The following is a 25,696-nucleotide window of genomic DNA, read 5'->3' as shown; positions in this document are numbered from 1 at the left end:
GGGATGGGACCTTTCAAAGAAAGGGGAGTTCGTGAAGGAAGGATACTGAGCTGAGCCCAGGAGAGCTGGGGGCTGGGGCTTTGAAGGCTTCTAGGGCCAAGGCAGGCAAGTGGGTGTGTGTGTGGGTGTGTGTCTGTGTATGTGGGCCGGTGTTCATCTCCCTTCCCCTCCAGTGAGAGTGTGTGTGTGTGTGTGTGTGTGTGTGTGTGTATGGGGTATGGGGGCCGATGTTCAGTGTGTGTGTGTGTGTGTGTATGTATGGGTGCCAGTGTTCATCGTGTGTGTGTGTGTGTGTGTATGGGGGCTGGTGTTCATCGTGTGTGTGTGTGTGTGTGTGTGTGTGTGTATGGAGGCCGGTGTTCATCGTGTGTGTGTGTGTGTGTGTGTGTGTGTATGGGGGCCAGTGTTCTTCGTGTGTGTGTTGGGGGGACTGGTGTTCAGTGTGTGTGTATGTGTATGGGGGCCGGTGTTCATCTCCCTTTCCCTCCATGACCTCCCCGTCTACTGTCCTCTGACCACAGGCCCCATTCTCCTGCTCTCCCTGCTTATGCATCAGCAGGCATGGCCCCCGAGTGTCACCAGAGGGGTCCTTAGCCGCACTGTGTCACACACTCAGTTCCAGTTCCACGGCGAGAGAACCGGACCAGGCCAGGCTTGGCTCGGGTGTCCACGGCTGGTCCAGGGCACAGCCCACTGGTCAGTCAGCGGCAGTGGCATGAGAGTAGCCTCTCCTAAAGGCGCACGGCCAGGGCAGACAGAGTTCCAGAAGCTTCCAGCTGGACTGTGGGCATGGGTGGCCTGTGGGAGAGGCACGGAGGTGAGAACAGGCGCCCTCTCTGCCCGCAGTTGTACTGGTCGTGGTGTTCGGGATCTGCTGGGCCCCATTCCACATCGACCGCCTCATGTGGAGCTTCGTGTCCCGCTGGACCGAGGGCCTGCTCCTGGCCTTCCAGTACGTGCACGTCATCTCTGGAGTCTTCTTCTACCTCAGCTCGGCCGCCAACCCTGTGCTCTACAGCCTCATGTCCACCCGCTTCCGGGACGCCTTCCGGGAGGCCATGTGCCCGGGGACCCAGTGCCGTGGCCACAGAGCCCACCACAGCTCCTACAGCCTCAGCAGGGTGACCGTGGGCAGCATCCTGGGTGACACGGGCTCCCCGGGCAGCCAGGCCCAGCCTCTGGCTGAGAACAGTAGCCCAGGGGGCCAGCAAGGGACGCACCCCTCCTGAGAGGAGCCTCATGCCGCTTCACCCCAAGGGGCCAGAAGGTCACACCCAGCTTTGGGGGGCCACACCTGCCTCTTCTGCAGGCTATCCTCTGTCCCCCTACCCCACTTCAACCTAGTAACTCTGACTAGCACCTGACTACTGCCCCCACACATGTATTGGAAGGATTATAAGGTTGCTGTCTGCTCTCCAGGCCCCCAGGCCTCCTGGTACAGCCCTGCCCTGGTAGGAACATCATGTCTGGTTAACTGGGCACGGCAAGACTCCATCTGGGGGTTCCCCCACCCACCCCCAGTTTCTGAAGTGTTTCCGGGGCGGCCCTCCCTTTCCATTTCTTGCTGAGCTTCCGGTTCTGGTCCACTCTGCCCCTTCTAGCTCTTGGTGCACCTGGGAACCTGCGACCTTCCTCTGACCCAACCACTCCCCGGCCCCCAGTTGACTTATTCTGCTCTGGGATTTCCACCTGGTGGAGCCACTAGGTGGCAGGTGTGCCTGGGATCCAGGGGACCTGCTTCCAATCTCAGCTGTGCTGCCACCTCCTGTGCAGCCCCCACTCTCCCTGCTGTCCCCCACCCCCACCCGGCATCAAGCAAATTGCCTCTCCTTACATGCCTGGGTCCCTTATTTGCAAAACAAGAGGCCCTGACACTCTGGAGCATCGCACTTTGGCACTTCAGCTGGTTTTCTGTGTGGGTGCAGAAGTCACTGCTGGTAACAGATACCCTCAGATTAACAAGGCGGAAATTACCCTTCACATCCTCATTATCTTCAACCCTTACTCCTGCCCTGACCCCTACAAGCTCCCCACCCCACCTCCTCCAGAGCCACCCAAAGAACGCTCTTTGATTGTCCTAGAGAAGGTGAGACTTAGCACCGACTGAGGAACCACATGTGTGAGCAGAGGCCCCTGCCTGCCTCCATTCTCACCTCCTCACATGCTGGCTTGGGGGCCTGAGATGAGCGGAGCGTTGGGCCTGACTGGCCAGAGAATCTCTGGGGACAAGAGACATGGGCCACCCAAGGACAAAGGGTGCCCCGTGAGGACTGCCTGGGGCTCAGTGAAGTGAGAAGAGGGTGCATGTGTGCTCAGTCGTTTCTGACTCTGAGACCCCACAGACTGTAGCCCACCAGGCTCTTCTGTTCATGGGATTCTCCAGGCAAGAATACTGGAGTGGGTTGCCACGCCCTCCTCCAGGGGATCTTTCTGACCCAGGGATCGAACCGGTGTCTCCTGCATCTCCTGCACTGCAGGCAAATTCTTTCCTGCCCAGCCACTAAGAAAGCCCTGAGGTAAGAAGAGAGATGGAGTAAGTCCTGAAATGAAGCTCCATCCTGAGTCCCCATGGATAGCTGGGTGCTCAGCCAGGACTCAGTTCATGGCCAGAACTTGTCCTGCTACAGCGCCTGGCCCGTTCTCCTCCTGAGGGGGAACTGCGGCAGAAGGAACCGTGGCCTCCCTGGCGAGGGGCTGTAGGGCCCCTGGGTGCTACGGGACTCTCCCTGCAGACTCTCCCCAGCTCAGGCCCCCGGCCCCCTGACTGCAAAGTGGAGGAGATTGTACAAAATGTTCTGGGTTTTTTGAAATTCAATTGTAAAAACAATACTCATTTTAGAAAATTGGAAATTACAAATGAGTGAAAACGAAAGCAATTTAAAGTAATTGCTAGGGGATGGGGGGAGGGGGAAATAGTTGTTTAATGGGTACAGGGTTTCAGTTTGAAAGTTCTGGAGATTGGTTGCAAACCAATGTGAATATACTTGAATAATATTGAATTATACACTTAAATGGTTAAGATGGTAAATTGTATATGTATTTTATTACAGTTTTTTTTTTTTTAAAGGAAGAATTAAGCCTAAAGGAAAAGAAAAAAAGAAAGTCACCTGTAGCTTTACTCTCCAGAGGTAACCACCATATATTAGACAGGATGGGCAAATTTGAGAAGGGAGCTTGTGTAAAGAGGCTGTGCAGAGCCATGAGGACCCAATGTCGTCTCTGAAATGAGCTCCCTGGAGGCCTTGGGGTGGCGTCGGGGGAGGTGGAGCCTGCCGTTGTTCCCACAGACTAACTGGACTCCCTGGAGCCTCTCTTAAGTGATAGTCAGAGCTGACGTGCTCCTGAGGCTTTGGTCAGCATTTGTGAAGGGCCAACTATGGGCAGAGAAGCCCTGGGCAGATGGGGGAACATAGGGGAGATAAGTTATCAAAAGACCTGGGCTCTTAGTGTAAATTCGATGTATGTCTCTTGAGTGTCTCCATAGCACATCAATGGGTAGGTCCCATTTCCATTTATCATGAGTTACCATGGAAAGTGGAAACAGCAGTTCCGGGCTCAGCCCTTGAGAAACGAGTGGAGGTAGAAAGGCCAGCCAGCAAGATCCCAGTCTGTCCTGGATGCAGCATCTTCTGCAGCTTGCTCTGCTCTTCTGCACGGTCAGGGTGGTAGGGGAGGTGGGGTGTGAGGCAGCATTGCCAAGTGCCCAGTGCTACTCCCAGGATAGGAGTGCTGGCTCCTCTGGGGCTCAAGTCACCTCATGTCCTGGCTACAGTCATACACATCCCTCCTCCTCCATGTTCAAGAGGCTGGGCCCTCTCTGCTTCCTGTCTCCTCCTTTCCTGCCGTGATCCTGGGTGATGCTGAAACCCACGTGGACAGCCCTCTGCGACCCTGGCGTCTCCTCCTGGTCTTTCCTACAGCTTTGGACACTCTTCTCCACCCCAGCCTTTTGGTCCTGTGGTCACCTCCTCACTCCTAGGACCTCCAGGAGCGTTTCCACTTCTGGAAGTGGGAGCTCTTGACCATGATTGCCTCCTTCCAGCTCTTTTGCTCTATAAGTCATAGTTATTCTTTAAACATGTCTAACCTTCCCGGTTCTCAGCTGCTCTTCTTTCTCCCAGTCCATCAGTTGCCTCTGCTCTTCACTTCCTTTCCGAGGGTCCTAGATCCCACGGTTCATCATACACAACCCTCTCTGAAAGTACTTCTGAAGGCCAAGGCAATCACCGTTTCCTTCTCAGAAAAAAAGTTTTATTTTCTTTGGGAACTCACCAAGATGGGTGTCATAAACAAAGCTGCATTTGCCCACCCTTCCTTTTGTTAAAGTATCTGCTCAGGAAATATAAAGTATGCAGCACTTCGCATCCACTGTTCTGTAGACAGATGGCATTTCCAAATGAGTCCTGCTGTCCGGGAGCCCATCTCATTTCATACACTTCTCAGTGTCTCCTTCTTCCTCATTCTTGTCTTCTAACAGATCCACCAGGCGTTCTTTGTCCCAAGTCTTCCCTGTAGAGAGGAGCTGCCTTCTTGGAGGGCTCCCTAGTATTTGCATTATCAACTAATTTGAGGGGAATCCCTCAGTGTGTGACTTGGTGGGAGACCAAGCCCAGGCTCCTACTATGAATACAGAAACTGAAAGTGTTCTGGACACGGCATCACTGACATCACTGTGACCCATGACTTACACTCAGACAGCCGGAGGGTCCCACGTTGGCAGCAAGTGATGCTAAGACCCACGACCCAGGGCAGCAGTGCTAACAGCAGCATCCCATCCAGGCTGCCCCTGGGGCTCCAGTTGCCCAGCCTGCCTTGGCTTCTGCCCATTTGCTCTGCCAGGTTTTCCAAGAGCTATTGTTATGAGCTCCCAAGAGCCTTTCAATAAATTCCTTTTCTGCTTAAGTTGGTCAGAGTTGTTTGCCATTGTTTGTAAACCAAGAACCTTAGCAGATCCATCCACCCCTGCTGTGAAGGGTACAGACTCTGTTTGTTCTACTAGTGGTTGTCTTTACATATTCTTAAGATAAGCAGATATCATCGTTAATTGTTCTAAAACCCCAAACTGCAGTCTGTAATACTTAATCATTCTCCTTCTCACTCTATTTTTAAAACACTTTTTTTTAAGAGGCAAGAACGATGAGGACAGGCTTAAGGAATTTGATCCTAGAAACACATTTACATTTTCTAAGCACTGTAGTATGCTTCTTCTGACAAAGCAATAGGGTTTAGGTGGTGAGCAAGGACTCTGGTCAGGCTGCCTGGGTTTGAATCCTGACTCAAAAGTCAGACGGGACTTCCGTGGTTGGTGATCCAGTGGCTAAGACTCTTTGCTCCCCAGGCAGGGGCCTGGGTTCAATCCCTGGTCAGGAAATAAGGTTCCACATGCTACAACTAAAGATCCTGCATGCCACAATCGAAGATTCCATGTACCTCAACTAAGACCCAGTGCAGTCTAATTAATTAATTTAAAAAAGTCAATCTGGCATTAGGCCAAAGTCAGTCTGGATTGGAAGATACATTTCAAAGAAACGGTGTGCAACCTGCCTGCACACATATGAGACTCAGAGGCCAGCACTGACTGCTGTATCCTTCCGGTGTCCAGGCCTGTAAGTCTACGAGGTTTAGTTTGAGGATGGTGGTTACTCCATGTCCCCTTGTGTGGCCTCTTTAAGTGCAACAGCTCAGCTTCACCTTCTTTCAAGCTTCTGCACAGGCAGAGGGGGATAGTTGGGGGGCTGCTCAGGAAGAGAGGCCACAGCCCAACTGGGGGACAGTGGGGATTCAGGGAAGGCTGTACCTGGCTGGCTAAGAGTTCCCTGACTCCGGAGAGGTGGTTACAAGCTAGGACTAGACTGGAGGGCCAGGAAGCTGCTGCCAAATTTTCTGGAACATCTACAAGAGCACCTGGGATCTTCATTTTTTTTAATATTTTTGGTTTTTATGGCCATGCCTTGTAGCATGTGGGATCAGTTCCCCAACCAGGAATCAAACTTGCATCCCCTGCACTGGAAGCTCCGAGTCAGGGAAGTCCCTACCTGGGATCTTTTAATCTAACATTCAAGTACCTTCATCAGCTCTAAGCAACGTGGGCCTCATTCATTCAGCTAAGTACTGAGTACCATGTGCCAGGCACTGCCTAAAGCTGAGGACAGGGGGTGGGCATACAGGCACTGGAATACAAGGGTTCTGACAGCTGGAACTCTGGGGGCACAGAAGACAGGCACCTGCCCCAGTGGAGGGAGGGCTTCCAGGAGGAGGCGAAGCTGCTCAACTCTCAAAAGTCGTGGGAGAAGGGGGCTGACTGGCCCCTGAACTGTGACCAGGAAACAGTGGAGCATCTATAGTGACAGTTCCACCAGAACAGAATTCATAGGAGGAGGAGGGGGGGACCCTAAATTAAACAGGGGGAGGAATGGACACTGGACAGGCAAAAACAATAGCAAAGCTGACTGCAGTCCAAGTTCTTTGCTCTCATTCTCTGGACTCTCCCTGGCTGCTCTTCCTGGAAATTTGGACTTGAAACATTCCCTCCAGTCTGTTTCCTTGTCTGTCTGGCCTTCAGGCACAGGCAGGATTATTTTTGTTCCCATTTTATTAAATTTGGGGAAAAAATGAATTACACAAATAATTACTTCTATTCCCCACACCTAAATTAATCACTATTAACATTTTGCAATTTGATCTCTGTCATTTTCCGGACATATACTCTCCCTCATCAATGAATAATATTGGGTTGGCCAAAAAGTTCCTTGGGGTTTTTCCATAGGATTTTACGGAAAAACCTAAGGAACATTTTGGCCAACCCAAAAGATTGTTTTCAGTCATTTGCTTTATAAGAGAACTACCTAGAACCATCTGGTAGAAGCTCCATGGTTATGATGGATGCATGAAGCTGACACTGCCCAAACTGTCTAAACAGTGTTACCATCACTAGAAGTGGTCACTTCAGTTCAGTTCAGTTCAGTCGCTCAGTCGTGTCCGACTCTTTGCGACCCCATGAATTGCAGCACACCAGGCCTCCCTGTCCATCACCAACTCCTGGAGTTCACTCAAAGTCACGTCCATTGATTCAGTGATGCCATCCAGCCATCTCATTCTCTCTCATTCCCTTCTCCTCCTGCCCCCAATCCCTCCCAGCATCAGGGTCTTTTCCAGTGAGTCAGCTCTTCGCATCAGGTGGCCAAAGTATTGGAGTTTCAGTTTCAACATCAGTCCTTCCAATGAATATTCAGGACTGATCTCCTTTAGGATGGACTGGTTGGACCTCCTTGCAGTCCGAGGGACTCTCAAGAGTCTTCTTCAACACCACAGTTCAAAAGTTATCAATTCTTTGGAGCTCAGCTTTTTTTATAGTCCAACTCTCACATCCAAACATGACCACTGGGAAAACCATAGCCTTGACTAGATGGACCTTTCTTGACAACGTAATGTCTCTGCTTTTTAATATGCTGTCTAGGTTGGTCATAACTTTCCTTCCAAGGAGTAAGCATCTTTTAATTTCATGGCTGCAATTACCATCTGCAGGAGCCCAGAAAAATTAAGTCAGCCACTGTTTCCCCATCTATTTGCCATAAAGTGATGGGACCGGATGCCATGATTTTCATTTTCTGAATGCTGAGCTTTAAGCCAACTTTTTCACTCTCCTCTTTCACTTTCATCAAGAGGCTCTTTAGTTCTTCTTCACTTTCTGCCATAAGGGTGGTGTCATCTGCATATCTGAGGTTATTGATATTTCTCCTGGCAATCTTGATTCCAGCTTGTATTTCTTCCAGCCCAGCGTTTCCCATGATGTACTCTGCATAGAAGTTAAATAAGCAGGGTGACAATATACAGCCTTGACGTACTCCTTTTCCTGTTTGGAACCAGTCTGTTGTTCCATTTCCAGTTCTAACTGTTGCTTCCTGACCTGCATATAGGTTTCTCAAGAGGCAGGTCAGGTGGTCTGGTATTCCCATCTCTTTCAGAATTTTCCACGGTTTATTGTGATCCACGGAGAAGGCAATGGCACCCCACTCCAGTACTGTTGCCCGGAAAATCCCATGGATGGAGGAGCCTGGTAGGCTGCAGTCCATGGGGTCGCTAAGAGTCAGACACGACTGAGAGACTTCACTTTCACTTTCCACTTTCATGCATTGGAGAAGGAAATGGCAACCCACTCCAGTGTTCTTGCCTGGAGAATCCCATGGACGGAAAAGCCTGGTAGGCTGCAGTCTATGGGGTCGCACAGAGTCGGACACGACTGAAGCGACTTAGCAGCAGTAGCAGCAGCATTGTGATCCACACAGTCAAAGGCTTTGCCATAGTCAATAAAGCAGAAATAGATGTTTTTCTGGAACTCTCTTGCTTTTTTGATGATCCAGCGGATGTTGGCAATTTGATCTCTGGTTCCTCTGCCTTTTCTAAAACCAGCTTGAACATGTGGAAGTTCACGGTTCATATATTGCTGAAGCCTGGCTTGGAGAATTTTGAGCATTACTTTACTAGCGTGTGAGATGAGTGCAATTGTGCGGTAGTAGAGCATTCTTTGGCATTGCCTTTCTTTGGGGCTGGAATGAAAACTGACCTTTTCCAGTCCTGTGGCCACTGCTGAGTTTTCCAAATGTGCTGGCATATTGAGTGCAGCACTTTCACAGCATCATCTTTCAGGATTTGAAATAGCTCCACTGGAATTCCATCACCTCCACTAGCTTTGTTGGTAGTGATGCTTTCTAAGGCCCACTTGACTTCACATTCCAGGATGTCTGGCTCTAGGTGAGTGATCACACCATCATGATTATCTTGATCATGAAGATCTTTTTTGTATAGTTCTTCTGTGTATTCTTGCCACCTCTTCTTAATATCTTCTGCTTCTGTTAGGTCCATACCATTTCTGTCCTTTATCGAGCCCATCTTTGCATGAAATGTTCCCTTGGTATCTCTCATTTTTTGAAGAGATCTCTAGTCTTTCCCATTCTGTTGTTTTCCTCTGTTTCTTTGCACTGATTGCTGAAGATGGCTTTCTTATCTCTTTTTGCTATTCTTTGGAACTCTGCATTCAGATGCTTTTATCTTTCCTTTTCTCCTTTGCTTTTCGCTTCTCTTTTCACAGCTCTTTGTAAGGCCTCCCCAGACAGCCATTTTGCTTTTTTGCATTTCTTTTCCATGGGGATGGTCTTGATCCCTGTCTCCTGTACAATGTCACGAACCTCAGTCCATAGTTCATCAGGCACTCTATCTATCAGATCTAGGCCCTTAAATCTATTTCTCACTTCCACTGTATAATCATAAGGGATTTGATTTAGGTCATACCTGAATGGTCTAGTGGTTTTCCCTACTTTCTTCAATTTAAGTCTGAATTTGGCAATAAGGAGTTCCTGATCTGAGCCACAGTCAGCTCCCAGTCTTGTTTCACTTAACCAGATGTTAAGTGCCTCCTGCTGCTGCTACTGCTGCTAAGTCACTTCAGTCATGTCCGACTCTGTGAGACCCCTAGAGGGATGAAAAAGAAGTACACCAACCCTAAGTCTTGCAAAAAAAACCCCCAAAACAACCAACTCCTCCCCCTTACCCCACAGAAGCTGAAACGAAGCCTGCAGATCTAACTGGCAGTTTACAAGATTGCTGAGGATTGTGGAGTCTGCTCAAGACACCTCAACGATGCAGGCCAAATCCAGTATAAGGACAAATTCTGTAAGAATTTGAAGAAGCCTTGGTTTCTTCAACAAATAAATAGTATTTAAAAGGGAGTTTCTGGGACTTCCCTGGTGGTACAGTGGATAGGAATCTGCCTGCCAATGCAGGAAAGCATGGGTTTGATCCCTGGTCCAGAAGGATTGCACATACCATGGAGCAACTAGGCCTGGGCACCACAACTGCTGAAGCCCACACGCCCAGAGCACGTGCGCAACAGGAGAAACCACCTCAAGGAGAAGCCCGTGCACTGCAACCAAGAGTAGCCCCCACTTGTAGCAACAAAGACTCAAAGATAAAATCAAAGGGGGTTTCTGTTAGAGGAAGAAAAGACGTATCAACCAAATGTAATGCGTGGAAATGTTTGAATCCTAATTCAAACATGCTAAGGGTAGAAAGGCACTTCTGAGACAAAAAACTAAACACAGACTAGATATTGCTCTTGTTGTTTAGTTGCTTAGTCATGTCCAACTCTTTGTGACCCCAGACTGCAGCACCCAGGCTCCTCTGTCCATGGGATTTCCCAGGCAAGAATACTGGAGTAATCCTGACAGCATGTAGCAGTATTTAATAAAGTGTTTATAGGCAAAATAATAGGATGCCTGGAATTCATATTAAAATACTCAAGCAAAAAAAATTTTAAAAGGAGAGGAAAAAAGTGGGGCAAGGAGTAGCTGAAAAAAGAGTGGCAAAAATATTGAAGTGGTTGAGGTGATGGGTAAAAGGGGATGCAGTATATATTCTACTTAATAATGTATGTTTGAAAATGTCCATAAGATTTTGTTTGAAAAATGTATTTGGCTGTGCCTGGTCTTAGTTGCAGCATATGGACTCTTTGTGGCATGTAGGATCTCGTTCCCTGATCAGGAATCAAACCTAGGCCATCTGCATTGGGAGGACGGAGTCTTAGTTCCTGGACCACCAGGGAATTCCCCATAATAAATTTTAAACTTGCAATAAAGACTCACTTTGTGTTTTCCTCAGTGTGATCCCTGATCTCTAGGTGAGAAAAGTGGAATTCCTAAATTTAAGGAGAATTTTCACCTCAACAAGAAATTGCCAAATTTTTCTCCAGGTGTTTGTAATGAAGGGATTCAGGATATTATACCCCAAAATAAGCCCCTTGGCAGGCTGGATATTTTAAGCCAACTGGAAAAACAGCAGTGCAGAAAGGACTCCCTGACCTTCCCCTGAAGCAGGTCATAAAACCCTCACATGAGAGGTGCCCTCCCTCTGCCCAGAGGGAAGGAGTATGTTTTCTCCAAGACTGAGGAACACCAAGAGGAATCTGAACACAGAGGCCTTGCTGTTTCCGCTAGTGACACACTTATACTCCTTTCCATCCTATCACATTTTGTCACACCCTCCACTCTTCATCAAATGTAGCAAAACACTCAGGTCTAAGCAATTCTTCAGGTCATTTCCTTATGAAGGCTCCTGGTCACATCAAACTTAAATAAATCTATATTCTTTTATCTTGTTAATCTGCCTTTTGTTACAGGGTCCTAGCTAAAAATTTTGATAGGTAGATATTTTTCCTCCTCTTACAGTAACAACTTGCCTTCTCACCAGTTTTCCCACAATCCTTAAACACTTGTTGATATTTTAATTTCTGTTAATTTGATGGATAAAATGGTATCGTATAATTGTTTTAAATGATGTTTTCCTGGTGGTTGTACCTCTTCATTCTTTTTATACTACCTACATTTCTCCTGAAAGCTACGTTTCATATCCTTTGCCCATTATTTCCTTGCCTTTTTCTTATAGTTTTTCATCTGTTGTTGTTTAGTTGCTCAGTTGTATCCAACTCTTTGTGACCCCATGGACTGTAACCTGCCAGGATCCTTTGTCCATGGGATTTCCCAAGCAGAAATACTGAAGCGGTTTGCCATTTCCTTCTCCAGGGGATCTTCCTGACCCAGGAATCAAACCAGTATCTCTTGCTTGGCAGGCAGATTCTTTACCACTGAGCCACCTGGGAAGCTCATAGTTTTGTCATATTCTGATACTCAATTTTTATTATGTTACAAGTATTGCTTCCCAATTTGTTCCTCATATTTAAAATTTTTTATGCAAGCTATCTTGCATCCAAAGTTTTAAACTGTAACGTGACCAAATCCGTCATAATTTTTTTGCCGTCATAATTTAGCTGTCTTGAGTGACACCCACATCCCAAGTTTTTATGCAGATGACACCACCCTTATGGCAGAAAGTGAAGAGGAACTAAAAAGCCTCTTGATGAAAGTGAAAGAGGAGAGTGAAAAAGCTGGCTTAAAACTCAACATTCAGAAAACTAAGATCATGGCAGCCAGTCCCAGCACTTCATGGCAAATAGATGGGGAAACAAAGGAAATAGTGAGAGACTTTTTGGTTTTTTTTGGCTCCAAAATCACTGCAGATGGTAACTGCAGCCATGAAATTAAAAGACACTTGCTCCTTGGAAGAAAAGCTGTGACCAACCTAGACAGCATATTGAAAGCAGAGACATTACTTTATCAACAAAGGTCCATATAGTCAAAGCTATGGTTTTTCCAGTAGTCATGTATGGGTGTGAGAGTTGGATCACAAAGAAAGCTGAGAGCCGAAGAATTGATGCTTTTGAACTGTGGTGTTGGAGAAGACTCTTGAGAGTCCCTTGGACTGCAAGGAGATCCAATCAGTCCATCCTAAAGGAAATCAGTCCTGAATATTCATTGGAAGGACTGATGTTGAAGCTGAAACTCCAATACTTTGGCCACCTGATGCAAAGAATTGACTCCTTGGAAAAGACCCTGATGCTGGGAAAGATTGAAGGCAGGAGAAGGGGATAACAGAGGATGAGATGGTTGGATGGATGGCATTACCGACTCGATGGACATGAATCTGAGTAAGCTCGGGGAGTTGGTGACGGACAGGGAAGCTTGCTGTGCTACAGTCCATGGGGTCACATAGAGTTGGACAAGACTGAGCAACTGATCTGAACTGATCATGAATTTTAATAAGAATGCTTAATTTTTTGCCACCAAATGTTTATCTTACATTTTCACACATACAGTTTATCTAAAATAATATGGTATTTTCTTCCTTTAGTCAGTTTGACCTTGACTTACTTGAAACATCTTGCATTTCAGAGATAAATACTATTGGTCAACATTCTTTTACTATCTTCAGTCAAGTTGTTGTTGTTGTTTAGTCACCAAGTACCAAATCTAAAATATGTAGGCAAGTCTTTCTTCAGTTCAGTTCAGTCGCTCAGTTGTGTCCAACTCTTTGTGACCCCATGAATTGCAGCACAGGCCTCCCTGTCTATCACCAACTCCGGAGTTCACTCAAAGTCACGTCCATTGATTCAGTGATGCCATCCAGCCATCTCATCCTCTGTCGTCCCCTTCTCCTCCCCAATCCCTCCCAGCATCAGAGTCTTTTCAATGAGTCAACTCTTCGCATGAGGTGGCCAAAGTACTGGAATTTCAGCTTTAGCATCATTCCTTCCAAAGAACATCCAGGACTGATCTTCTTTAGGATGGACTGGTTGGATCTCCTTGCAGTCCAAGGGACTCTCAAGAGTCTTCTCCAACACCACAGTTCAAAAGCATCAGTTCTTCGGCGCTCAGCTTTCTTCACAGTCCAACTCTCACATCCATACATGACTACTGGAAAAACCATAGCCTTGACTAGACGGACCTTTGTTGGCAAAGTAATGTCTCTGCTTTTGAATATGCTATCTAGGTTGGTCATAACTTTCCTTCCAAGGAGTAAGCGTCTTTTAATCTCATGGCTGCAATCACCATCTGCAGTGATTTTGGAGCCCAAAAAAATAAAGTCTGACAGTTTCCCCATCTATTTCCCATGAAATGATGGGACCAGATGCCATGATCTTAGTTTTCTGAATGTTGAGCTTTCTTTTTCCCCTAATTTGGGACTTTCTGAAGCTAGGACAAGGGCAGGGTCCCTTATCCAGGGCCATGCCTTCTCACTCCCCAAAACACACATGTGACTCAAGGCTCTCTTTTTAAAATCCCAATGTGGGTATAATTCCTAAAATTTTGATCTGTTACTACAGGGCCTAATGGTGCAAATGACTGTTGAGAAAGCACATATTAAAGATGGCTTAAAGAAACTAGGAGATCATATTAAGCAACTGAGGATGTAAATCAATGGCCTTGGATGAGTTCCTTAACCTCTGTGTGCCTCAATTTCCCTAAATGTAAAATGAAACCAGCTCCAATACTTTGGCCACCTGATGCGAAGAGCTGACTCATTTGAAAAGACCCTGATGCTGGGAAAGATTGAGGGCAGGAGGAGAAGGGGATGACAGAGGATGAGATGGTTGGATGGCAACACCGACTCAATGGACATGGGTTTGGGTGGACTCTGGGAGTTGGTGATGGACAGGGAGGCCTGGCGTGCTTCGGTTCATGGGGTTGCAAAGAGTAGGAGGCAACTGAACTGAAGATTCTGAGTCACAGATTTGTTTTGAAAAGCCCATGATAAACTATATGAAAAGCAACCAGTACAATGCCTGGCACACATACAGGTATTAATGTTTTAGCTGTGATCATTACTGAAACAGAGCAGAATGCTATGGTCCTTGCCCTCCATGTCCTCTGCCTGCCTTTTGTCTGTGGAAAAACTTTAGACAAAGAATAATTTTAATCAGAAAAATGAGAAAATGCAGAAACAAAGGAAAACAGTCAAGGAGACCAAATAATAATAGCTTAGTCATTAAGCAAAGTCAAGGACCTTTAGCTTCTTCTCAAGGGCTATAGATTAATATTTGAGCCACATCTTGTGAGCCATCTTATAAATACTGAAACCCCTCCACCAGCTGGAGGAAGTTAACTACATGATGCCCATGATATAAGCTGCCACAATTTCAAGAACTGGTTTCATCGAAACAGTAACTGACCCTGGAACTAAAGATTACTTAAAACACTGAAGATGACCACGGCCAGACTAACAACCAATTCGAAGATGACTGTCTCCGTTTCTATGTGTAAGCCCCTCCTTGTCTATAAAACCTATTGCCCCCTGACTGCTTGTGGGGGCTAGTGAGGGTGGTGAGAGGGAGGTGCCCGGAGAGGTGGGAAAGGGTGGGGTACGGTGCGGGGCGGGGCCGGCGGTCAGCCTTTGGGTATCTGCCTCCTCCTCCTCCCTGGCTTGCCAGCATCCAAAATAAAGCAAGCTTTTCTTTCCACAAACCTTGCCTCTTCATTGGCTTTTGGGCAGCAAGCAGAACCCTACTTTTGGTTACATTACTGTCACTAACTGCTTTGAAGGCAGCTTCAGACGCTGGTGGGCAGCGAGGGGAAATTCTCCAGGATCAAGAGGCCAACTGCCAGTTTGTGGTCTCCACTCCGCCTCGCGTTAGGGTCCTGCCTCCTTCTAGGCTTGAAAAAGGCGGATAATAACGACCACGCCGCAGTGACTAGGTGGCTGCCTAACCGGATTAACGGACGTGAGCTCCTGGAACTTCTCCCCTGGCTCACCAGCCCGCAAAGAGTGGCTGTTTCTATGAGCCGTGTTTGCTTTCCACAGCTCCACCAACAGTAAGTGCCTAGCTTGTGGCCGCCGCCAGGTCCCCGCACGTATGGGAACCTTCGCTTACTCTACTCCGCTTACCACACGCCCTGCTGTCCTCAACGGCAGCGGCGGCGGCAACTTTGAACTCACGCCGGGTGACCGACGGACCATTCACCTGTGTAAACGGCCCGACAAGACCAAATGGCCCCCTGCGCGCAGGCGCAGTACGTGGCAACCCCCCACCCCACGCCCGCGGGCTGGTGACCCCGCCCCGAGTCTTGCTAGCCGCCCGCCCCTCCCAGGGCGGCTGGGGAGGGGCGTAAAGGCAGCATCGGCTCTGATTGCGCAAGGCCTAGTCACGAGGGCGCCATTTTCTTCCCGGCTGTATGCCGCTAGGGTCTAGCGTGTGGAGCGGTGCCTGGGAGCGTTCTCTTGGCTAGTCTGCAGCTGCGGTGTGCGGCAGCATCTTCCGGGGCGCGCAGTCCCAGCTGGCCGCGCCTGGAAGCCCTCCAGGCTCAGTGGGCGGGGCCCCACACCGGCGTTCGTTTTAAGGCGAGGAGAACGGGTCTGTGACTACCCTGTGCGGATTAATTTTGAAAGTGATGGTTAAGGGTCCTGGCTTGAGACTCCTGTATTTATGTTGTTAATTTTGATGGGAGTCCAGCTGGAAGCTGCTCCAGTTAACAATGAGTTCTCAAGTCTGGAGAGGTAAAGGAACTTGAAATGTAGGCTGATTTTGTTCCGCTATGGGGGCTTCCATTTGAGCAGTCGGTAATGAAGTTAACAAATTTTTAAGAACATCCAAGTTGTCTGAAAACGTGTGGTAAAGGGAGCAGAATGAGAGGAAAGGGGAGGAATTCCTTTTTTATCTTGAGGAGTTTCCGTTTCTGCTGCTGCTGCTGCTAAGTTGCTTCAATCGTGTCCGACTCTGTGCGACCCCATAGACGGCAGCCCACCAGGCTCCCCTGTCCCTGGGATTCACAAGGCAAGAACATGAGTGGGTTGCCATTTTCTTCTCCAATGCATGATAGTGAAAAGTGAAAGGGAAGTCGCTCCGTTTCTAGATGGTGGCAAAGGAGAGAGAGTTTGGGAGACCTAACCTACAAACATATACCAAAAATAATCTTTGCAATGCATTTTGATATTAGCTGGTGTGAGTTAAAGATTCCGAATGAAAATAACTAGGGTGAGGCCTAACACAGATTTATTCCAAATGGAAACAACGCAAATATTAGAGGCAAGAGGTATATAGCATGAAATGTTGAAGGCCCTGTGATATGCTTGATAGTCTTGTCCTTTTTAAGAAGGAACACAGATGAAGGTGAAACTGAAGAAAATGAGTCTTTCCCCAAAGGAGATAGAAGATGGGGAGGATGAGATGTCAGAAGATAAGGACAGTGGCAGTAGAGATGAGGAATCTATATGTACAGTGTGGAGCAGAGTAACATTAATTTTAACAGTCAAAATCCAGAGTAAAGCACTTAAACTGCACTATTTAATTTAAAAAGTGGTTTTATGAGCACTTCCAACTAGTTTCACAAGCCCACTGTAAACTCCGTACCAAAATCTAACAAAGTCATTTTTAAAAAATTGGAGACCACTCTTAGGAGCATTGGAGAAGGCAATGGCACCCCACTCCAGTATTCTTGCCTGGAAAATCCCATGGACGGAGGAGCCTGCTGGGCTCCAGTCCATGGGGTCGCTAAGAGTCCACACGACTGAGCGACTTCACTTTCACTTTTCACTTTGATGCATTGGAGAAGGAAATGGCAACCCACTCCAGTGTTCTTGCCTGGAGAATCCCAGGGACGTTGGAGCCTGATGGACTGCCATCATGGAGTCACACAGAGTTGGACATGACTGAAGCGACTTAGCAGCAGCAGCAGCTTAGGAGCATAGATGCAAAAATTCCAAACAAAATGTTAGCAAGTTGAGCATCAGTGTTATGTAAAATGGATGATGCATTGTGACTAAGTGCGGTTTATTTGGTGTTATTTGTTTGAAAAGTGATAGTGATTACCTAGAGATACTGGTTTGAAAGACAGTTTCTTGGTTCTTAAAATTGCTTCCTTAAATTCCATTAGTTTGCATGCCCATCAAACATAATGTTTCCATATTTATCCTTTTGGCATGTATTTAGGTCCCTAGAATGGTCTGCTTCTGGCTAGGTGAAAGTCGCTCAGTTGTGTTCAACTCCTTGTGACGCCATGGACTAAACAGTCCATGGAATTCTCCAGGCCAGAATACTGAAGCGGGTCACCTTTCCCTTCTCCAGGGGATCTTCCCAACCCAGGGATTGAATCCAGGTCTCCTGCATTGCAGGCGAATTCTTTACTAGTTGAGCCACAAGGGAGCCTCTTCATTAATATTTGAACATAGATAGGTTAAGTTGGGTCTAGAAGAATTGAGGTGGGTGACTGGGTACATAGCTAAAGAATATTGAACGCCTCCTCTGTGCAGCCACTGTGTTAGGACTTGATACACTATCTCATTTCATCCTTACAGTGACCTTGTTAGGTAGACTGAATAGGGTTAGTGAATGGAAAGTAAATTATCCAGGGGGGAGGGGGATGGTTGAAATAGGTGAATGGGATTAAGAGGTAGAAACTACTAGTTATAAAATAAGAAAGTCACAGGGGTACAGCACAGGGAATATAGTCAATAATATTGTAATAACTTCATATGGTGTATAATCTGTAAAAATATGAAATCACTGCATTGTACTCAGATGGTAAAGAATCAGCCTGCAATACAGGAGACCTGGGTTCAATTCCTGGGTTGGGAAGATCCCCTGGAGAAGGGCATGGCAACCTACTCCAGTATTCTTGCTTAGTGGGCTACAGTCCATGGGGTTGCAAAGAGTCAGACAGGACTGAGCAAGTAAGCACAGCAAGCACTGTGTTGTACACCTGAAACTAACATGATACTGTATGGTAATGTCAGTACCTCAAAAAAAAGTAAATTATCCATACACACCTTTGATTGTAATTGAAAACACATTAAATGTGTACTCAGGAGACTTCCCTGGCAGTCCAGTGGTTAATACAGGAGGTGCAGGTTTGAACCCTGGTTGGTGAGATGCTCCCACATGCCTTGTGCCCCAAAAACCAAAACACTAAAAAAAAAAGAAACAATGTTGTAACAAGTTCAATAAAGACTTTTAAATGGTCCACATAAAAAAGTCTTTAAAAAAAATATGTGTATTCATTTGCTAGTCTTTTGATGTGGGTCACTGTGGCAGGAGTTTATTTTCTCTGTATAAAGTATACCCAGAGTGTATCTTCTGCAAGGCCTTGTCTTTAAAATTTGTTTCTTTAAGGCAAAGCAAAACTGAAAAAAACAACCCAAGAAAGCAATTTGAATAGACTCCTACATCTACATTTTTACAGTTTTTTCCATTCTTTTATGGTTGCTCACCCACACCTAATTTGACTGCAGTTTTTAAGCATTATCAAGTGTGTCCAAAGCGTTCAAATTTGTTTTCATAGATTCAGTAACTTTTTGGATTAATTTGATTGGTTTATATGAAATTTATTATGTAATTGAAACTGCAATACACTGGTCATATACAAGCTTTCAAGCAAAGATAGCTGAAGCTTATTAAAGATTATTTCTGCTCATGGGGGACAGAAATGCCCAGGTGTACTGAGTATGGCATACGTGCTTTGCATCTCCCAGCTATCAAGTTAGTAACTCTTGTTTGGAATTGAGATGGTCATTTAATCCTTTCACAGACGTAGCTTGGTGTGACATAGTTAAGTGGACAAAGATAGGAGAGCAACTCCTGTTCTGTGGTGTCCCCAGTACGGTGCATTAACTCTCTATACCAGTCAGAGCCAAAAAATTTCCTGATGAACGTAACTTTTGTTTTGAAACCCAGACTGTATTAGCTCAGAGGAAAATAGGAGTAGTCACATTATACTTTCCTTAAACTGAAATGCACGTGATATGATTCTAGACTGTTCACACTGGCAACCCTTGGTCATTCCTGTTTAAAATGTGTTGCCTGGAACAGTTTGCTTTGATGGGTGCAGCATATGGTCCCTTTCACATGCTTTCCCTGATCCCATGTCATTCCTATGCCAGGTGAACTGGTCCTTCATCTTATGCCTATAAATTTTGTTCATAACCAGTAATGCTAATCACATAGTTACTCATCTCTTCCTGTGATGTGGGTTCAGATCTGTATGTGTAATCAGTTATGTTTTATGTTTTGCTGGGTCTGCCATGATATCACAGATGTATGGATGGCTGAAAAAACCAGAAATTTACTTTCTTACAGTTCAGGAGGCCAGACAGCAAAGATCAAGCTGTTGGCAGATTGGTTACTTCTGTGGCACCTCTCCTTGGCATGTAGATATCTGACCTTTGGCTGTGTTTTCACAAGGTCATCTACTGCCCATAGTTCTTCATTTTTGTGTATGGTGAGTCTTCATTCAGTGTTCTGCTAAAATTTTCATCTTTAGTCATTGAGTTTTGTAATACCATGCCCGATTTTTAGTGGCTCTGGATGGGAATTGGTGGTGTGATTGGGAAGCACGAGGTCCACCTTCGGGGGCCTGGCTCTCATTCTTGTGTATATTTCAGGTGCCAGTGTGGGGCCCTCTCTTGTGTTTTGCAGAGCTCAGCATGTCTGACTCTTTGTAACCCTATGGTTGGACTGTAGGCCCCCAGGCTTCTCTGTCCATGGGATTCTCCAGGCAAGAATACTGGAGTACTCCAGAGGATCTTCCCGACTAAGGGATGGAAACTGCGTCTCCTGCATCTCCTGCGTTGCAGGTGGATTCTTCACTGCTGAGCCACCAGGGAAGCCCCCCTTTAGTGTTTTACTTGTGTGCGGAGATTTGGGACTCCACAGGCACGTGGCGCCACTTAGACAGTAGTTGATTTGGTGTGTTTTCTTAGGCGGTATCTTGCGTAGGTTTTAGAAATCTAGATCCTTTCCTGTAGAGATTCTGATTTGAAAGTTGTAAGTGAAGTCCCAAGAATCCCCCCCCGCCCCTTTTTTTTTTTCTTAGACAAGCATGCCAGGTGATCCTGGGGCTGGGAGCTCTTTTACTGCACAAATTCATCCTGGAGAAATCAGCATGGATGCTAACACATGGGCCTGAGCAGACTTTGCACTTGCTGACTCTGCAGTGTGACTGCCACCTCCTGGCCACAGGGGAGATACCTCTTTATTGTTGCTCTTCCTCTAGCTCAGTTGGTAAAGAATCCACCTGCAGTGCAGGAGACCCTGGTTCGATTCCTGGGTCGGGAAGATCTGCTGGAGAAGGAATAGGCTACCCATTCCAGTATTCTTGAGTTTCCCTTGTGGCTCAACTGGTAAAGAATCTGCCTGTAGTGAGGGAGACGTGGGTTCAATCCCTGGGTTGGGAAGATCCCCTGGAGAAGGAAAAGGCTACCCACTCCAGTATTCTGGCCTGGAGAATTCCATGGACAGTCCATGGGGTTGCAAAGAGTCGGACTCAACTCTCACTTTCACTTTTTCACTTTCCTCCTCCTGGTTGTTGTCTTTCAGAAGAATAGTAGGAAGATTGCTACCGCTCCAGGAAATAAGAAAAAAAAAGTTTCTCAGTCCCGTTTGCTGAGAAGTTAATATCACCATGCAGAAAGGGGCCAAGTTTCCAAAAGACAGGAGGATTGCCAAGCTCGAGGACCATGAGAAGAGGGCTGAGGACTCGGGGGAGGATGAAGGTAAAAACTGTGAGTTGGATCAGTGTGAGGGAGGTAAACAGACCCTTCTTGGGGCGTCCTGCTGGTGACTACAGTGCCATGGCACATGCCTCTTGGAGGGCCTCTGTGGAAACACCACCCTTCGCACCCCTGGCCGATTCCCCAGACTTGGTTTGAGGAGTCCCAGTGGACATTAGGCTTCTTCTCTCCACATGAACAGATTCAGAGTTTTATCTTTGAATACTGTATATTATTTGTTTCTCTCTTTTTGCTTGTAAACCAAGCAGGTTAATTGTCCCCTAGATTTGACTCTCAGTGATTCTTTTATCCTAATGGCATCTGTGTAACATTTTAAATGGTATTGCTTCCAAAGCAGTAATTCTCAGCATTGGTATTAAAATACAGTGGCAGTACATTTTTAATTATTTCAAAATAAAAGGTTGAAATGACAATGAATTTTTTTGTCTTAGATGTGTGTATATAGTCAGACTTACGAGCAGTTACTCCCAAAGATGAATTTGTTATTTTCATTCTCAGCAAGTCTGTGCAGTAGTAATTGATTAGGTGCGTTTTCATTTAGATTCTAGAAAAGAAACCTTGTGGCCTATACGGGCCAAGGGGAGATGAGCCTTTCCCTGGGGGTGGAGGAAAATGATCAGGATCATGAGGATGACGACAAAGGCTGAGAGGAAGAGGAAGGTCAGAAAGACTGAAACCACATTGCAGGTGGATTCTTTACCAGGTGAGCCACCAGGGAAGATCCTGGTATGGACTGCAGCATACCAGGGTTCCCTGTTCTTCACTGTCCCCCAGAGTTTGCTCAAATTCATGCCCATTGAGTCGGTGATGCTGTCTAACCATCTCACCCTCTGTCACCCTCTTCTTCTTTTGCTTTCAGTCTTTCCCAGCATCATACCATAGCCTGGATCCGCTCCCATGGCTCGGACCACAGAGAGTTCTGTGCTTTATTTGATGAGTTAGATGCCCAATATGGAAGTGTGTTCTGCTCCACAGGACTGAAGTGGCTGAGTCGTGGTGTAGTCATAAGGCAGTTTTTGGAAATGGTGGAAGAAATTGACTTTTTGATGTCCTCTGGAGGAGAATCTGTGCCTCAGCTCACGAGTAGAGATTGGGTCAGAGACCTCGCCTTTTTGGTTGTCATTGTGACACATCTAAACATGTTGGCTATTTCTCTAGAAAGGCATTCACAGGTGCTGGCACAACTGTATGATTCGGTTGACTCATTCCTGGTGAAATTGTGTCTTTGGGAGACTCATTTGGCACAGAGCAACCTGGCCCACTTTCCTATGCTGGAGTTAGTTTCTGAAAATGAAAATGATGGCCTGCACTACATACCTCAAATTAAAGAGTTGAAGACTAAATTCCAAAAAAGATTCTCCGATTTCACACTTTATGAGAATGAACTAATACTGTTCAGTTCCCCTTTCTCAATTAGGATTCATAATGTGAATGAAGAGCTACAAATGGAAGTTAGTGAATTGCATTGCGATACCAACCTGAAAGCCAAATACCACGATGCTGAGATTCCAGAATTCTACAGATATCTTGGGAATGGTTACCCTAAATATAAACACCATTGTGCAGAGATTCTGTCCATGTTTGGAAGTACTTATGTTTGTTTGTTTTTTTTTTTTTTGGAAGTACTTATGTTTGTAAGCAGCTATTCTCTGCTGTGAAACTAAAGAAAACCTAAATGTGGCTCCCAGTTAAAGGATTTAAGGATGAATTCTCTGCTGTGTGTTGCAACACAAGGTCCACAGCCTGATGTTGACTGACATCTTGTGGCATAATAAAGGAATGTCAGATTTTGAATTTCAAATCTGAAGAGTAATAATTTTTGGAACTTTGAACAGTTATTTCTATTTCCAAATTATATTTTTTTTCAATGTCAAATTTAAAGTGCAATCTCTGGCATTGCATATTTGTACCTTATAGGATATAAAAATAACATTTGATTATATCCTGGCAAGTTTATTTTCTTCTATACTTCGCCTTTCTAGCACTTAGACTATTCAAATTGATAAACCTCTGCCCTAAAGGCAGCCATACTTTCCTTAAAGGTACTTGTGAAGCAGGGATGTGAACCAGGGAGTCCGCTGGAAGAACAGAATGTTTAGACACCTTGTGCAACCCTGCCCATAGGAAGACGGACATACCAAACCGGCCGAGGGGCTCAGGCCAGTGTGCACCGATAGGCCTTCACCAGGGTAGATTCTCTGGGCACCACATGAGCCACAAGGCTGATGTCCAGGGGTGGGATTCCTCTTCCATTCTGCCAGGCTCTGAGAAGGCCAGAGAGCCACCCTGTCGTCCAGGGAAGGAGAGGCAAATGGCATCAATGACCCTCAGGACAGCCTCCCAGCGGAGGTCTTGGCCACTAAGGAGGAGAAACTCAGCTGGACAGTCACCATGGAGCAAAGGGGGATGGAGGCTTTAGGACAGATCTAAACCCATGGCTCCAGTCTTGGCTGGGCCATCAGTGCTCTCCAGAAGTCTTCCATTTCTCTTGTCCTCATGACCCCCTCTTCTCCCCTGAAGCCAGAGCATTCTTCTCTCACTCTCGTTTGGTAACATCACCTACTAAATAAAGCCCTAATAGAACCCCTCCCCTCCCATCACCTGTACACTTTGTGGGTCTGCAGCCTCCTCGCCTCCTAAGGTGCCTTCCTCCTGCCCCTGACTGATCTCCACCCCTCACTGCACCCCAGTCTCCACCCCCTGCCTCTTTAGGGCTTTCCTCCATCCTCTACCTTTCTGTATTTCTGAGATTTTTGGTGGTACTGGCTCCTTCCACCAAAATTAGACATGACCACGGAGGACTTCCCTGGTGGTCCTGTGGCTAAGACTCCACATTCCCAATGCCAGGGACCCTAGTGTGGGGTCTTCTAAGCTCATTCACTGTTCGTTGTGGTTCAGCTGCTAGGTCGTGTCCAACTCTTTTGTTACCCCATGGGCTCTAGCCTGTCCGACTTCTCTGTCCGTGGGATTTCCCAAGCAGGAGTACTGGAGTGGATTGCCGTTTCCTCCTCCAGGAAGGCATGGTCTCTGAGAGTTGTTTGTACACCCACGTTCACAATGACTAAAATCCAAGTGTCTCTCAATGGATTGATGAATAAGCAAAATGTGGTTTATACATACGATGGAATATTAGTCATCCTTAAAAAAGGAAGAAAATTCTGACACATACTACAAATTGATGAACCTGAGAACATTATGCTAAGTGAAATAAACCAGACTCAAAAAAAAAAAAGCAAAAACCCAGTGTGATTTTACTTATTTGAGATGCTTAGAGTAGTCAAAAATCATAGAAGCAGGAAGTTGAACAGTGATTGCCAGGTCTGTGGGGCGGGAGGCTGGGGAGTTCTTGTTTCATGGGTATAGAGTTTCAGCTTTATAAGATGAAAAGAGTTCTGTGGATATATGGTAGTGTTAATTGCATAACATGAACATATTTTATAACATCGAACTGTGCACTGAAAAAAATTAAGACGGTAAACTTTGTTTTGTGTATTTTACCACACACACACAAAAAAAATCGAAGGAAGAAACTCCCAAACTTCTCACCTAACATGGGACCACAGAGCCCCATGTAATAGGGGCTCCCCTGTCTCTCTGACCTCCACTTCACTCCCCACGGCTGAGCTTTCTTTATAGTCCAACTCTCACATCCATACATGACCACTGGAAAAACCGTAGTGTTGACCAGACGGACCTTTGTTGGCAGAGTAATGTCTCTGCTTTTTAATGTGCTGACACTGTTATTACCAGGGTATTTGCCAAGTGGTGGTTTTCAGGTTTCCTCATTTTACATTTATGGGTTAGAGTCTACCATGAGAAAGGATTTTTCCTCCACCCTCCTTTATTTTATTTATTTTTTACTTTATTTTTTTTTAGCCACACCACTCGGCTTGTGGGACTCTTAGTTCCCTGACCAGGGATTGAACCTGGGCCCTCACAGTGAAAGCATGGAATCCTAACCACTGAACTGCCAGGGAATTCCGCTGCCTTTATTTATTTATTTCTTCACTCATTCAAATATTTATATTGATGTGGATCCGCAGATTCTTATTTTATTCTGTAGGTTCTTATTCTATGGATTATCATCCATTACTAGCATTGTTTTGTCTGTTGTATTGTCCCTGGTTTGGCATGGGGACGGGACATTCAGGTTGCCTCCTTGGGTCTACTGATATGTCCCAGTATGCCCCCCATTATTCTTTGAGCTCTTCCTTTCCTTCCCACCCCATAAGATGTTGGCGGCTCGTCTTGTACTTTCCTTGCCACAGCCCTGGAAATAGCCATTTCTCTGAGGAGTCTTGGTGCCTGTTATTGGAGAATGGCTTTAGACGCCAAGATCTAGGAGCTGGGTGAGTTCACTGGTGTTGGGCAATATGAGTTGCAAGCCATCTCAGTTGTCAGAGTTAGGAAGCATATATGCACACACATTCTCATCCAAAGCTATTTCTATATCTTATCAATATATATTTTTGAAAACCATGAGTTCACACTGGTGCCCCCAGTTCCAGTTCAACACCATGGTGTTCATTTTAGCCTACCCTCATTCCTTCTTTACTCTTTTTATTTGGCTATGCTGGGTCTTCATTGCTTTGCATGGCTTCCTCTTGCTGCTTTCAGCAGGCGCTCTTCTTGCGGTGCGAGGGCTTCTTACTGTGGTGGCTTCTCTTGTGAAGCACACACAGCTCCAGGTGCGTGGGCTTCAGCAGTAGCAGTGTGTGGGCTTAGAGCTTGTGGCTCGAGGATTCTAGAGCTTGGGCACAGTGGTTGTGGCACATGGGCTTAGCTGCTCCAAAGCATGCAGGATCTTAGT

General features: G+C 46.3%; 1 protein-coding gene across 2 annotated transcripts in view; it reads left to right on the top strand.

Moving 5' to 3' along the window:
* NMUR1 (neuromedin U receptor 1) overlaps nucleotides 1-22,687 on the top strand; it is a 28,281-nt gene extending 5,594 nt beyond the window's left edge. The window contains exons 3-6 of one of the 2 annotated variants that reach the window (XM_059879309.1): nucleotides 847-15,736; nucleotides 20,693-20,868; nucleotides 21,428-21,589; nucleotides 21,746-22,687. In XM_059879309.1, the coding sequence (XP_059735292.1) occupies nucleotides 847-1,229 (383 nt within the window). In that variant the 3' untranslated portion in view covers nucleotides 1,230-15,736; nucleotides 20,693-20,868; nucleotides 21,428-21,589; nucleotides 21,746-22,687. Of the gene's footprint in view, nucleotides 1-846; nucleotides 19,596-20,692; nucleotides 20,869-21,427; nucleotides 21,590-21,745 lie in introns of both variants that reach the window. The other variant, XM_059879307.1, reaches the window with a different exon arrangement.
* The last annotated feature ends 3,009 nt before the right edge of the window (nucleotides 22,688-25,696 follow it).

Source organism: Bos taurus, chromosome 2, assembly GCF_002263795.3.
Source record: "Bos taurus isolate L1 Dominette 01449 registration number 42190680 breed Hereford chromosome 2, ARS-UCD2.0, whole genome shotgun sequence".
Classification (NCBI taxonomy): domain Eukaryota; kingdom Metazoa; phylum Chordata; class Mammalia; order Artiodactyla; family Bovidae; genus Bos; species Bos taurus.
This window is presented reverse-complemented; position numbering and strand designations above follow the sequence as displayed.